Source organism: Antechinus flavipes, chromosome 2, assembly GCF_016432865.1.
Source record: "Antechinus flavipes isolate AdamAnt ecotype Samford, QLD, Australia chromosome 2, AdamAnt_v2, whole genome shotgun sequence".
Classification (NCBI taxonomy): Eukaryota; Metazoa; Chordata; class Mammalia; order Dasyuromorphia; family Dasyuridae; genus Antechinus; species Antechinus flavipes.
The window spans coordinates 465,861,343-465,875,936 of NC_067399.1; the positions used below are offsets into that span (position 1 = coordinate 465,861,343).

Here is a 14,594-nt window from a genome sequence, read left to right on the forward strand (position 1 = left end):
TAATTGATTGGGGGTTTTTAATTTGGTCTTTTTCTAACTTTTTAAGTTGCAGGCCCAATTCATTGATCTTCTCTTTTTCTATTTTATTCAAGTAAGCCTCTAAGGATATGAAATTTCCCCTTATTACTGCTTTGGCTGCATCCCATAAATTTTGGTATGATGTCTCACCATTGTCATTATCTTGAGTGAAATTATTAATTGTGTTTATAATTTGCTTTAAGATGAGATTATTTAGTAAAACTAAATTTTATATTTAAAGAACAAAATCTATTTTCACCCATTCCTACTTTCTCCTTCAAATGAGGAAAAAACCCAATAATACCTTTGTAACAAATACTTTGTGAAGTAAAACTAATTCCCTCATAGTCAAGTCCATTTGTTTCATTTGGTACTCTAAGTCCATCAGCTGTTTGTCAGGAGTTGGACAGAATGTTTCATCCTAGATCTTCTGGAATCATAGTTGGTTGATTACTGTGCTGATTAGGGTACTTGAATCATTTAAAGTGGTTTGTCTTTATAATATTACTATTATTGTATATACTGTTTTCTTTGTATCAGTTTTTATATCAAGTCTCCATATATTTTTATGAAACGATTCCTTTCATTATTTCTTAATACACAACAGTATTCCACTAATTCATATATCTTTGTTCAGCCATTTCTCAAGTGATAGGAACTCCCTTAAGTTTCCAGTTCTTTGTCACCACAAAAAGCTTCTATAAACTTTAGCAGTATTTCATTCAGAATCAGGATGGCAGAAAGGTCAATTGTTACATAGTATACAAATCACATTAACTCAGACAATACTGGATTCACTAATGCTTGCCCAAGAAACATATTTACCTACCACATCATTCGGGAGACTTTGAAGATCATCAAAAGGAGTTTCCAGAGTGTTGGTATCCACGTTCAGAATCACAACATCTTCCAAAGCCATAGTCCTGACTTTCTATAAATAATCACATGTAAAAAGAAAGAATATGCTGAAATTTATAGTGCATTTACCAAAAATAATGACATCTCAGATGTCTATATTAATATGATATACCCTGTAGGTTTATATTATGATAATGTATACATAATATGTAGTAATAAAATGTCATGTATTTTATAGCAACATGATAATTATGACATTTCCTATACTGTCTTAAGATTCACAAAATGCTTTCCATGACCTCTGTGAATCAAGGAATGTAAATAATATTATTCATATTTTGTAGCTGAGTAAATTGAGGATCGTTGCATTAAGGTAACTCTCCCAGGCATAATCAAATAAATATAAGAGCTAGGACCTGAATCTAAATGTTATGATTCCAACCTCAGGGCATTTCACCTTATACCATGTCACCTCTTTTGCAAAGTTTTCAAAATATCCAAATGGATCACCTAGTATTTTTTATTCCCAAGCAACTGAAAGGAATAAATTTTTATTGCTCAACATTATTTTAATGGTTCATTGAGCTTTCATAGTTTATGGTCAATATTCTATCATTCTAATGTTTTAAGATTCTATCTCGTTCTAACATTTCATGTTCCAAGATTCCCAGAAGAATTATCATTGTGCAATTCTATAATTGTTACAATTTAGGAACTTTCTGGTCACTGACTATACCTAGTAAAATGAACAAAAAAGACTTAAAGGAGAAGTAAGGGAAGTAAGGGAAGGAAGTACTTGCTTTCTCAAGTACAACCACCAGTTATTAAGATCAGTTATCTACAAATCATGTAACATTACCACTTAAAAATATTCAAGTACATACCACTAAAATATGTATATTTAACTTATGTCAAAGTTATATAGAGAAACAAGGTGTCACAGGGCATAGAAAGCTGCTTCAGAACCAGAAAGACCTGGGGGCAAGACTCACCTCTGATACTAACTGGGTAATAACTGGATAAGTCACATAGCCTTTTGGTATTCTAGGTAATTCTCTAAGAGTATAAACTGCAGAGAACATGTCAGCCTACATTAGTATGCGGTTATTGCTCAGCACGGAGTTCTTATACCAGTGAGATTGCAGGTCTACTCTTAGCCTTACAAATAACTATATAACTTTTCCCTATAAATATTTGTATTAATAATTATATATTAAAATACATTAAATTTAAAATAAAAGAGTTATATTAGATCCTAAAGTCAGTAAGGAGCAATTGGAATTTATTGAGTAAAGGGTGAGAAAGCAGAAAGGCAAGGAGACCAGTTAGAAACATGTTGCAAAATCTCTGGTAGGAGATGATAAGGTCCTGAACTTAAACAGTAAATATGTACAAAGGAAAAAGAAGAGAGTTTCTGAAGGCAGAAATGACAAGGTCTGCCTATGTGCAGTCTAGAGTGACACCAAAATGGGTATCTGGGAAGTTGAAGATGGTTGAAGACGATATCTTCAACACTAATGGAAAGATAATGTAAATAATGCCATCTGCCCATGTTTGTTCATTCTCATTTTGTCCTACCTAAAACAAGAAGCGGGGAGGATCAGTTCAGTGCTCTAATGGTCATTGCTGCAAAGGGCAAAGTCCAAACTAGTGAGATAAGTCTGCTGCAATTAGGAGGTGACCTATTCTAAAGAGGCAGGGGCAGGGGATGTGAGCATAAATTTTGTCTGTATGACACAAACAAGAGGTGAAGATCTGAATGAGATTAGTGACTGCGGGGGAAAAAAGAAGGGGATAAATATGAGAGGTGTAGAGGCAGAACCAAGATTTGACAGTTGATGAGGCATGAAAGACATTAAGGAAATTAGAATATGAATGGTGGGAAGGATGGTGCCCTTGACAGTAAAAGGGAAGTCTGGAAGATGGGTAGGTTTGGAGAAGGACAGAATATAATGATATCCAGAACCCATCACAAGCCATCACAAGTCATACGTGCCTACTCATCCTGTGGGATTCATTCTTTTCCACCCCAAATGGAAAGGAGGAAGGTGGGTCTCTCTTACTGGTCACTGTCTCCAAGTGCAAAACTTAGGGGTGATTCCAATGGTACATAAACACAGCCAAGCTCACAAAGAGGAAGACTAGAAACTTGTAAAGCACAAAAAGAGCAGAGAGGAGGGCAGAAGGGTAAGTCTTACAAGATAAATATAGGTATAGAGGTTTTAGAGATAAATCCTAAGATTAGCACTTCATAGTAAGGGTGGGATACACAACCTGCCTTACCATCCTCCAACTGGTTGATCATTATAGCCCTTGGAGTTGGTCCATAACCTGCTAGGATGATGTCACTGCCGCCCCACCCCTCACCCCCCAAAAACCTTGGCCTCATTTTGGAAGCCAGGGATTCAGAGGCCTCCAGATTATCTGCTTTTGAATGTAAGGTTCTGGACTAATCATTTTCCTGTTAGTTTTGGCCTCCTTAAAAAGGAGTCCTCCTATCAGGCTTAGAGAGATACATCTTTGCTTCCAATTATTTTTAAAAAATCACTCTATCCACACAGCTTGTGTTTCTTACTTTGAGGAAGAAAATTCGGCAAAGATATGAGCAGATGTCAAAAACGTCCCCCAGAAACCCTACCCAATTAAAAATACTAACTGGTACTGAAGAACACCCAACAGCTCTCATGTAGCTAGGTCCATGAACACATTCCCTCTCTTTTTTAGTTACAACATATGCCAAGGCCTCTGCCAGAGGCAAACCCCACCCCCACCAGCCGCTGTGGGTTCTTCTCAGCAACGAAAAAACACACACACATGGACAAACACTTTAGCTACCCAACTGGCATTTCCTGCATAGAGGAGCAAAACCAAATGTAACATTTCCCCATCGATCCCATTAATTAAAAAATGCCTTCTTCTTTATGTTGTGGTGGGGACCTTGCTTGACTTCCTGCCCTCTGAAGTCACAAATTCAGCCAAGGCTGTTAACACACACAGTATAGAAATGCTTTGATTTAGAACCTGATGATAAAAGCAAAGGGCAGTGACAAAAGGTGGTGTGGTGTATAGGAGGTTAGCAAGATTCAGACTCATATCCCAAATCTAAACCTTACTGATCATTCCCACACCCTGAAGTTTCTTTATCTAAAAAATAGAAAAAATAATCCTTGTAAGATCAATTTCACAGGGTTGTCATGAAGATCAAAGATTTTTATCAGTTAAATAGTGCAAATAGTATTCACCCTTGTTTTATGGAAGAGGAAACTGTTAGTTAGAAAGGTTAAGTGACTTTGCTAAGCTCTGACAGTTACTAAGTGCTACTAACTCTCAGTTTGCTGTTCATTCATTCACCTAATAGACATTTATCAAGGACGACAACTTATAAAACGTTGTGCTTGGTATTATAAAGTTTAAATAGACATAGTCCCAGTTCTCATAAGACATATTTTAGTAAGAAGTAAAAAATACCAAAAAATGATGATTAATAATTTTTTTTTAATTAAGTGTATCATCAAAGTATAGACTGTGTTAAGTGAGATGTGAAAGGCAAGGTCATTCCTGAATTGAGGAAAGAAAGATCTGGGAAGAGATAGAAATTGTGAAAGAGATAGAATTTGTGCTGGACATTAAAGGACACTTAGAGTTTCAACAAACAAGAAGGGGATAGAAATCCTTTAAGTCTGTGGAGTGAAATCCCAAGAAAATAGGTACCTGCCTGCTACAGAAAATTGATTTTTAGAAGAGTACCAACATCTCTTCTTCTTTAGCCTTAGTTATTACTGGTTCAATGATAGTTCATGAAACTTCCTCCAACCTTTTTTTAATGTATAAATCAATTGTGTTAAAATGAGCTTGATTCCTAGAGGATTTGCAAATTGTATGTTACAGTATATATAAAACAAGTTTTAAGCTCTCTAGAAGAAAAAAAATCACACAAAAATATAAGTTATAATCATCCTTCTGAGGGAATGAAGATTCACATGGCTCTTGATAATGTAGCCTATACAACTATAATACATATAAGGATAATGAGAACTACAGAATACCACCATTGAAAGAGCTCTTAGAATAAAAAATGTTTATATCAGAGCTCAAAGAGTAGTAGACCACAGATTATTAGAAAAGCAATAGACTCTAGAGCAAATATCTAGACACAGATCATAACATGTTAAGAGTTGGATGAAATGATTAACAGAATTCTAGAACAAAAAATTTTGAGCAGAAGAACAATGGAACTACAATGGTTCTCTATTACTTAATACATCATGTTTAAACTACTTTGCTTAGCATTCAAGAGCCTTCATAAACTTAACCCCTTCCCAGTCTGATGTCATAAAACTAATCTGGACTCCAGTGAAGTCAAACTGCATTATTCTCTGTCCTCCAAATATACTCTAGGCTTTCCTACATTCATACATTTGCTCAAGCTGTTAGGTATTCCCATAAATGTACTACTTATCCATCTTCGCTCAATATCTTCCATGAAAACTTCTTTGATCTACTTCCCACATTTTTCACCTTTTCCCCCTTTAAACCTCACATAATTTTTTTTGGTCATTATTTTTTGCTTCTCTTCTTCTAGAATGTCTTCCACTTCAGTGTATATGAATTCCCAATTTACTCTACCCATTTTTTTTCTTTTCCTTCTTTGATAAAACTTGCCACTGTAGTTTTTTTATATTAAAAAAAAACAACAGAATTTTAATACAATTATATATTTTTGCTATATGGAACATAAATTCTTTTCTAAATATTCCCATTTCTCTTTTGAACCACTCAGGAATAGCATGTTTTAGTTCCATATTCTCTTCAAATTCCACAGAATCCCCTGCCTCACCAAGAGCTGGATCATTTTCCTTTGTACTGCAGTATTTATTCATAAATGCACAAATTAACTTCTTAGATTTAAAGGCTGTATTTCCTTCTATTGTTACTATTTCTTCCTGCTGTTCAAGGTTTTTGAGTTTTCTTCTTTCTGAGATCTTTGATAATTTCAGTTTCTTTCCCCTCCTCCCTTATTTTCTCCTATTGTTCATTTTCTGATCCCCTCCCCTCTGATTATAATTTCCTTGGGGGCTGGCTCTCAAAGCATCTCAGCTTTCTCTCATGCTGATCTATTCACAGTTCAACAGCCTATATCTCTGTCCCAGGTGACTTTAAGATGGCCAGAACTAGCTCCATTTAGGTGGTGTGCTCTTTCTCTCACATGTGGAAGAATGTTATGGAGCATGTCTGCTTTCCTAGCTTCCCCAAGCACAGTATCCTCTCTTTCTCTTTTCCTTAGTTCTTTGACTCTGTACCAGAAGGTCAGAGTTTTGTAGCAGTGGAACTATAAGGCTGTGATACCCAGCAGGCTTTTATTCCTGAAGGAATATAGCCACACTGGCTGTCACAAACTGGGCAAATTTCTTCAGCTTATATTGGAAGGTTCCATTGTCACTAGAAAAAGGAAGGTGAGACTGAAATACAGGAGTGGGTTTTGTTGTGAACCTGTGTCATTTCCTTGGGTCTACTAGTACAGCCATGCTTTGAAAGGATGGGTGGTGGGGCAGGGGTGTTGAGCAAGTCCACAGTCAGTGAGTATCAGTTTGTGGTTGTGTATGTATACGCTTAATTAATTTTCTTTTGGATTCTGCATGTTCTAGACCACGGAGACAACTGAAGTTGTTTTATCCTTGATGTAGAATTTCTACATTGGAGTAGAAAGTTGTGGGGATCAGAAAAAAAATCTAATCTAATCTAATCTTCCCTCTTGTTGCTCATGTGACCCAGTTGTCCATTTTGTACCTTTCTATCAAACTATCAATCACTTTCATTCCCAGAAAGGATGTATCAATGGAAAGTTCTAGGTCTCCATACTCCATGACTTCACTAAGGAAAGCACGTCTCCTTGTTCAGCACTCTCTTAATAGGTAGTCTACTAGAATATGAGCTCTCCGAAGTCAGGGACTGCTTTGCATTTTGTATCTTCTAGCACTGTGGCATACAATGTATGGTACACATTAAGCAATTAAAAACTGATTTTTAAACATTCTATCTTATTTTCCTACTAGACTAAAAGCTATATGAAGGCAGGGACGACATTGCATCTAGATGCTACATCCAATGCTTAGTACAACATTCTGCACACATTGGCACTTAATAAATACTTGATGAATTATATTAAAGTATTACATTTGAGTCTAAAAGACAACAAAGAAGTCGGTCAGCCCAATTAGCTATTAACCTGAACTCCCAATTGCAAAGATTAGCTATATGTTCATTTTACTTTTAGTACTAAACAAATATATTAAAGTATAGTGAAAAAGGAGAAATATAATATTTGTATTAACACCTCTACATTACTCAAGAGGCAGCAAGGTATTGACTTCTATATTTTAGAGTTGGAATCAAATATGAATTCATATCACTTTTCAGAATTACACTAACTGTTTGATCATAGGCAAGTCAACCTTGAGCAGACTATTTGCATTACTTATCTCATAATTTCTCTGGAAGTGACATTCCATAAGTAACAAACTTCCCTTTATTTTAGTTCCTCTTTTTTTATGTTCCTTCTTTCTTATGGCAATCAGAAAAATGATTTCTCCCAGATGACACTGAATTTCTAATAGTGCTCTTCAGCACCAAATCTTCCCATGCAATATCTTACCCAAAGAATTATAAGATTCTTCATTCCTCATTACCTAACTCTCCTTTTGCTAACATAATTTAGTATCTTTTCTCCTTCAATGTTCAATTTTGCTAATATCACTCAAAAAAATTTCTTCTTTGAAGCTCATTTTATTGAAAGTCATCACTTAAACCATATCATAATGACTTGTCTCCTAGCTATAGCTAGGTGACACAATTAATGAAGCAATAGATTGGGTATCAGGAAACCCTGATTTTAAATTTAAACTCAGGTATTAACTGGGGAAGTTACTTAACCTTACGGTGCCTCAGTTTCCTCATGTGTAAAATGGGGATAATAGCACCTAATCCTGAATCAACCTCTGCCTACTGGACATTTCAAACTAAAAGTCCCATTAAGTATCCCAAATTTAATATGGCCAAAACAGAATTCATACCTTTTCTACTTTTCTTTCTAACTTTTGTCAAAGATACCACCAACTTTGTAGTTTTCCTGGTCTGAATCTTAGTTTTATCTTCAACTCATCATTTTCTCTAAGTCCCCAAATCCAATCAGTTCTAAATCTCTCCACTTCCTCAACATCTTTCACATTTGTCCTCCTCTTATTATTCACAAAACTTACTTATTAGCTCAGGTCCCCATCTCCTCATTGCTTAGAATATGACAATAGCTTCCTAACTGGGTTCCCTGCCTCAAGCTTCTCTATTGCAATTCATTTTCTAAATACTCAAGATGATTGTTCTTACATACAAGACTATCAATATACTCTCTTACTAAATAAACTTTAGTGGCTCCTTCCCTTTTGGATAAAACATTCCTTCTTTTATTTGGCTTTTAAGGTTCTTCAAAATGTAGTATCACCTCCCATAAATATGATTAACCTCCTTACCCTCTTTGGCACAGCCAAATTGACCTTGCTATTCCTCATAGAAGACTTCTCAACTCCCTCACCTTATCATCATGCCTTTCCCCTGGGTATCCTATATGCCTCCATGCATTCTTTCTTTATCTTCTCATTTTACCTTTTTCAAAAAGCATTTTTAAAAAATTTAATAGTATTTTATTTTTGTAATTACATGTAAAGATAGTTTTCAACATCCATTTTTGAAAGATTTTGAGTTACAGATTTTTGCCCCCCTCTTTCCCTCTTTTTCTTTCCCTCTCCCCAAGACAGCAAGCAATCTGGTATAGATATACATGTATAATCATTTTAATCATATTTTTATGTAATTCATGTTGTGAAAGAGAAATCAGAATAAAAGAGAAAAACCAGAAGGAAAAAAGCAAACAAATAACAAAAAGAGGCGAAAATAGTAAGCTTCTGTCAGTATTCAACTTCCATAGTTCTCTATCTGGATGCGGATGGCACTTTTTATCCCAAATCTATGGAATTGCCTTGAATAACTCACTATTGAAAAGAGCTGAATTTATCATAGTTGACAATCACATAATCTTGTTATTGCCATGTATAATGATCTCCTGGTCCTGCTCATTTCACTCAGCATCCGTTCATGTAAGTCTCTTCAGGACTCCCTGAAATCATCCTCTTGGGCATTTCTTACAAAACAATAACATTCCATAACACCCACATACCATAACTTATTCAGCCATTCCCCACTACAAAAAAGGCTGCCACAAACATTTTTGCACATGTAGGTCCCTTTCCTTCTTTTAAGATCTCTTTGGGATATGATCCTTATCCATAGGGAATATCACTAGCTTAGAGAAAAAAGAAAGAGAGTGCAAAAGAGAAAGGGAGAAGGAAGGAGGGGGGAGGTCCAAACAGTTCTTTAATTTAAGATTCTAGAGAGGTGCATAGGGAGCAATGACATTTCCCTCTTACAACCTCAGGCCCCCAAAGGTCACTGAGCTGCCAAGGAGTTGATAAACTTTGCTTTTTCGTTTGTCTGAAGGGTCAGGAAGGAATAGACACTGATTTGCTCTTTCCTGTTGCACAAAATTAAAAAGCTCAGTTTGACAGCTCAGAAGAGTTGTGAATATGTAGCTGGAATTTTCCAATGTACTTTTAACTAGAAACAGAAGTTGATTATAAGAGAGGTGATAGAACACTTCTTAAAAGAAGTCAACCACAAACCATTCCTTAAAATGTAACAATATTAGATTCATGTTAACAAGGTCAAAGATGACTAAGCAAGGTCACAGAGCTACTTTGTCAAAACCCCATAATCCTTAGGCAACAATAGAATATTAGAGCTGGAAGAGATCTTATAACGGAGAATATTCAGTAATAAATCACAAAACCTCAAATGTCAGATTTGAACGAATCTTTAGAGATCATTTTGCAGATGAGGAAATTGAGGCCCCAGGAAGCAGAAATAAGTTGTCCCAATACTTAAAAGTATTTAATAGTAAATAAATGAAAGATAAGTTTCATTTGGCATTTAATGTTTTTTACACACCCAGCTTCTTAAACTGTGGTACATATGGGGTCACATAAAAATGGGTTGTGAGTGAAAAAAGATTAAGAAACCTTGCTTTATAAACTGATCTGTGAATGCCTTCTCCTTCTCTGCTATCCATCCAAAAAGCTTATTTGCTATTCACCTCGGACTTGCACTGATTCTTCTTCACTCCTGGAATACTGCATCTCAAACTCTGACTTTTAGAATCCTTGGCTTCCTTTAAGACTCTATTCTCTTCAAGGAAGATTTTCTTGGTCCTCCCAACTACTACGTACTCTCTATTGTACTCTACATTTATCTTTTTTTTTTTAATTTTATTTTATTTAATAATAACTTTGTATTGACAGAATCCATGCCAGGATAATTTTTACACGACATTATCCCTTGCAATCACTTATGTTTCGTTTTTTCCCCTCCCTCCCTCCCCCCCCCCAAGATGGCAAGCAGTCCTATATATGTTAAATATGTTGCAGTATATCCTAAATACAATACATATTTGCAGAACCGAACAGTTCTCCCGCTGCACAGGGAGAATTGGATTCAGAAGGTAAAAATAACTCGGGAAGAAAATCAAAAATGCAAATAGTTCACATTCATTTCCCAGTATTCCTTCTTTGGGTGTAGCTGTTTCTGTCCATCATTTCTCCAATGAAACTCAGTTAAGTCTCTTTGTCAGAGAAATCCACTTCCATCAGAATACATCCTCATACAATATCGTTGTCGAAGTGTATAATGATCTCCTGGTTCTGCTCATCTCACTTAGCATCAATCCATGTAGGTCTCTCCAAGCCTCTCTGTATTCATCCTGCTGGTCATTCCTTACAGAGCAATAATATTCCATAACATTCATATACCACAATTTACCCAGCCATTCTCCAATTGATGGGCATCCATTCATTTTCCAGTTTCTAGCCACTACAAACAGGGCTGCTACAAACATTTTGGCACATACAGGTCCCCTTCCCTTTTTTAGTATCTCTTTGGGGTATAAGCCCAATAGAAACACTGCTGGATCAAAGGGTATGCACAGTTTGATAACTTTTTGGGCATAATTCCAGATTGCTCTCCAGAATGGTTGGATTCGTTCACAACTCCACCAACAATGCATCAGTGTCCCCGTTTTCCCGCATCCCCTCCAACATTCATCATTATTTTTTCCTGTCATCTTAGCCAATCTGACAGGTGTGACTCTACATTTATCTTGCATGTTAGTATTTATATATGTTGTATATGTTGTCTGTATCATTAAAATGTACTTTTTTGAAGGCAAGGATTATTTTAGCTTTTTCTGCATGTCTCCAGTTCTTAGCACAGTGGCAGGTACACAGAAAGGGCTTAATCAATGCTTCTTGGTGCCCTGAATATCTTCATTATCCTTTATTTGGTTTCTTCTTTTGTGTATGAAGACAAGTTCTCAGTTAAAGAAAATCTCTTTTTGAAGAAGGTAGCCATTTCATTCTACAGAGAGAACCCTAAAAAACAAGACTGAAAAATTTTCCTCCTGGGTTTTGCTGATGAAGAGTTCATATCTTTTAATCTATATAAGTTACTTTAATGACAAGTGACAAAGTTATCTTTCCAACAGGCGAAAAAAAAAAAAAAAAAAAAAAAACCTTTTAAAAGCCTTCTAAGAAATAAGGTTATTTAGTCCAAGTTTGGATTGAATCAGTTGCCCATCTTTCTGAAGTAAGATGAAGAAAAAAGAGACAACTTTTAAGGCAATATTCCCCAAGAATCAGTCTATAGATATAGCTCTGATTGGGAGAAAGGAGAAGGAAGGTAAGATACTTTTGTTTCATGAGCAACAACAGCTCTTCCTCTGAAAACTTTTCTCTTGCTGCAACAATTAAGGATGAAACATAGTATAAGACAAAGAACAACAAACTGGGAGTTCAGAGGGATGCAGTGGTTTTTGAATCTGACATTTATCAGCTAAATAACACAAAAAAAGTCATTGTTCCCTCTCTGAGCCTTAATTTCTCCATCTCATAATTTGTCCATCTCCATCCAAGGGTGGGGCTGGATTTCTTACAGCTCTAATTTATGTTCTAAGGTATAGCCCACTTCTAACATATGTTCTAATATTCTATTTTCCAAGATTCCTCTAGTTCTAATATTCTATGATTTTAATCTTCATTTCAGCCACATGTGAAAGAATCTACAAGTGATTCCAATTGCTTATCAGATCAACTTCTCAGTTTGGCATTCAAAGAAAACATCATTTTCCCAAATTACTTAACAAGTTAATCTCCAACTTTTTCTCAACACAAAATCTCCACTTCACTCATAACTCATTCTGCTTATTTCCCTGCATACCAGGCTAGTTCCTGCTTTTAGATTTTTTTTCCCCTCTCATGCTATTAACTCATAACTTGGAATGTCCCCTTCCCTTCTTCCGATTCCTTTTACTCTGGTACATAAAGTAATCTGGCATAATGGAAAGAGCACTGGATTTGAAATTTGAAGATATGGATTCAAATTCCAACTCTCTTCCTAATTACTTATGTTGCATAGGCAAGTAATTTTATCCTTTTGAGTCTCAGTTTTCTTATTCATAAAATAAGGGAATTACACTAGATTATTTTAAAGACCTTTTCCAAATCCTACGGACCTATAATGACTCTTCTCTGAATTAGAAAAGCACTTTTAGGCTTTGCCACACTTTAAATATGTGATTATATTGTTTTCCTTCCTCCTAGTTCTTCCCCTCCAGTTCAAATATGCAATAAGTAATGCCTGTTGACTTTATACTTCCCTGAAAAGGGAAAGTATTTTCTCTCATATTTTTTCATTTGAGTCCTGCTTGATCTTTGTATTTGTTATATTCATTTTTAATATTTTTGTGTCGTTCTTTCCATTTACATTGCTGTAGTGTGTGTGTGTGTGAGTGTGCGTGTATCCTGTTGTTCAGTCATTCAGTCATGTCCAATTCTTTATGACCCCGCTTGGGGTTTTCTTGACAAAGCTACTGGAGCAGTTTGCCATTTCCTTCTCTAGCTCATTTTATACATGACAAAACTGAAGCAAACAGAATTAAGTGACTTCCAAGATCATGCAGCTCAGAAGGACCTACACTCAGGTCCTTCTGAGTCCAGAGCTAGCACTATTCAATGTGCCATCTAACTGCTCTGGGTAACACCTGCCTTTTGCCAATCTATTAGGAGGCTTGGGCAAGGCTTCTCTGACAAATTCATGATGGAAAGTCCCTTTTCTTCAGAGCTTCAGATGTTGCGTAAGTATCTTCCACTGTTTGTCAATTTACTGAAAGCTTTTCACTTGGGTGCCAAAATGGAATTTAGTAAAGATACAAAAGGCTGGAATGGACAGACACACACTCTCTTCCACTATGGCTTTTGAGTGGAATTTAAAATGCCACAAGCCCCTGGTTTGGAAAATTGGCAATAACTAAATCTATACATATACAACACACATATTTTATATATTATGTACAATGTATATTGTTTTCTTGACTCTGCTTATTTCACATCACAAAAAGTGTGATATAAATATTTTGGAGTATGTGGGAATTTTCTTATTGATAAATCTCTTGAGGGAATAACCTTAGTAATGAAGTCTCTGGTTCAAAGGGTATATACAAAGTTTAGTCACTTTATTTGCGTAATTACAAAATGTTTTTGCTTGTTGACATTTCATAATTCCATCAACAATGAACTTGGCATTTTATCACCCTTCTGTCACTGACTATTGCAATTTATTGTTATCTTTGCCAATTTGCAGGAGTTGATGTAAAATCTCAAGGTTTTGATTTACATTTCTCTTATTATCAGTCATGTGGAGTATCTTTCATATTTCTGTGAATACTTTGCAATTCTTTTGAAAGCTGTTTATTCATATCTGTTGACTACTTATCTATATCTAGATACAGGTTTAAGTTCCTGAATGTTTGAAGTTGACATTATGAATTTAAGTGTGGAAATTTAACTTACTGCTCTAACTTTTTGGAATTTAACTCTCCAATTTGAGTTGTAAGCTATCCCCTTCAGATACATGGCATTTATAAATTTGACAGACATGTCTCCTATGGTCTCATCTAAGTCATCTAACCTATCTAATTAAGCAGCTCCAAGGTATCAATCAAAAGACAGATGGGACATGATAGCAGGTGAGATTATACCCAGAGAGACTTTAGAAATTCAGGACTCTGATGTCATCAACCAACAGAAAAGCAATCAGAATTACAGTTGGGGAGAATATAGATTTTTTTTTAACCCAACAAGGCAGTATCCAGTGCAAACAGTTCCAGTGTAATTACCAGATGATGAGGCGAAATCCCAAAAGTGGTAAATAGAAGGGAATTAGATAGGTTAACTGCTTGGGGAAGAGGATTTGCTTGTATTTCCACAGGTGGAGAAGGAATCAGATGGGTGCCAATGAGCTGTATTCTCCTTGTCCATCAGAGAGAAACAGAAAAAGAGAAAAACCTCAAAACAAAGGAGAAGATTTAAGAAACATCTGACACTGAAAGAGCATGGCTGACAATGAGATTGTTAAAAGAACTTTAAAATCTTCAGCTTTCAGTTCCTGAAAAACCAGCAACAATCATTGGATTCCCTGAGATGAAAGAGAAAAAGAGAAAAACTTCAAAACAAAGGAGATTTAAGAAACATCTGACACTGAAAGAGCATGGCTGACAATGAGAC

At 35.7% G+C, this 14,594-nt stretch overlaps 1 protein-coding gene across 6 annotated transcripts in view; it reads right to left on the minus strand.

The window, feature by feature from the left end:
- Positions 1–14,594, minus strand: part of DENND1A (DENN domain containing 1A) — a 687,683-nt gene that overhangs the window by 238,441 nt on the left and 434,648 nt on the right. For all 6 annotated transcript variants that reach the window (XM_051979612.1, XM_051979615.1, XM_051979613.1 and 3 more), the window contains one exon: positions 848–949. In XM_051979612.1, the coding sequence (XP_051835572.1) occupies positions 848–949 (102 nt within the window). The remainder of the gene's footprint in view (positions 1–847; positions 950–14,594) is intronic.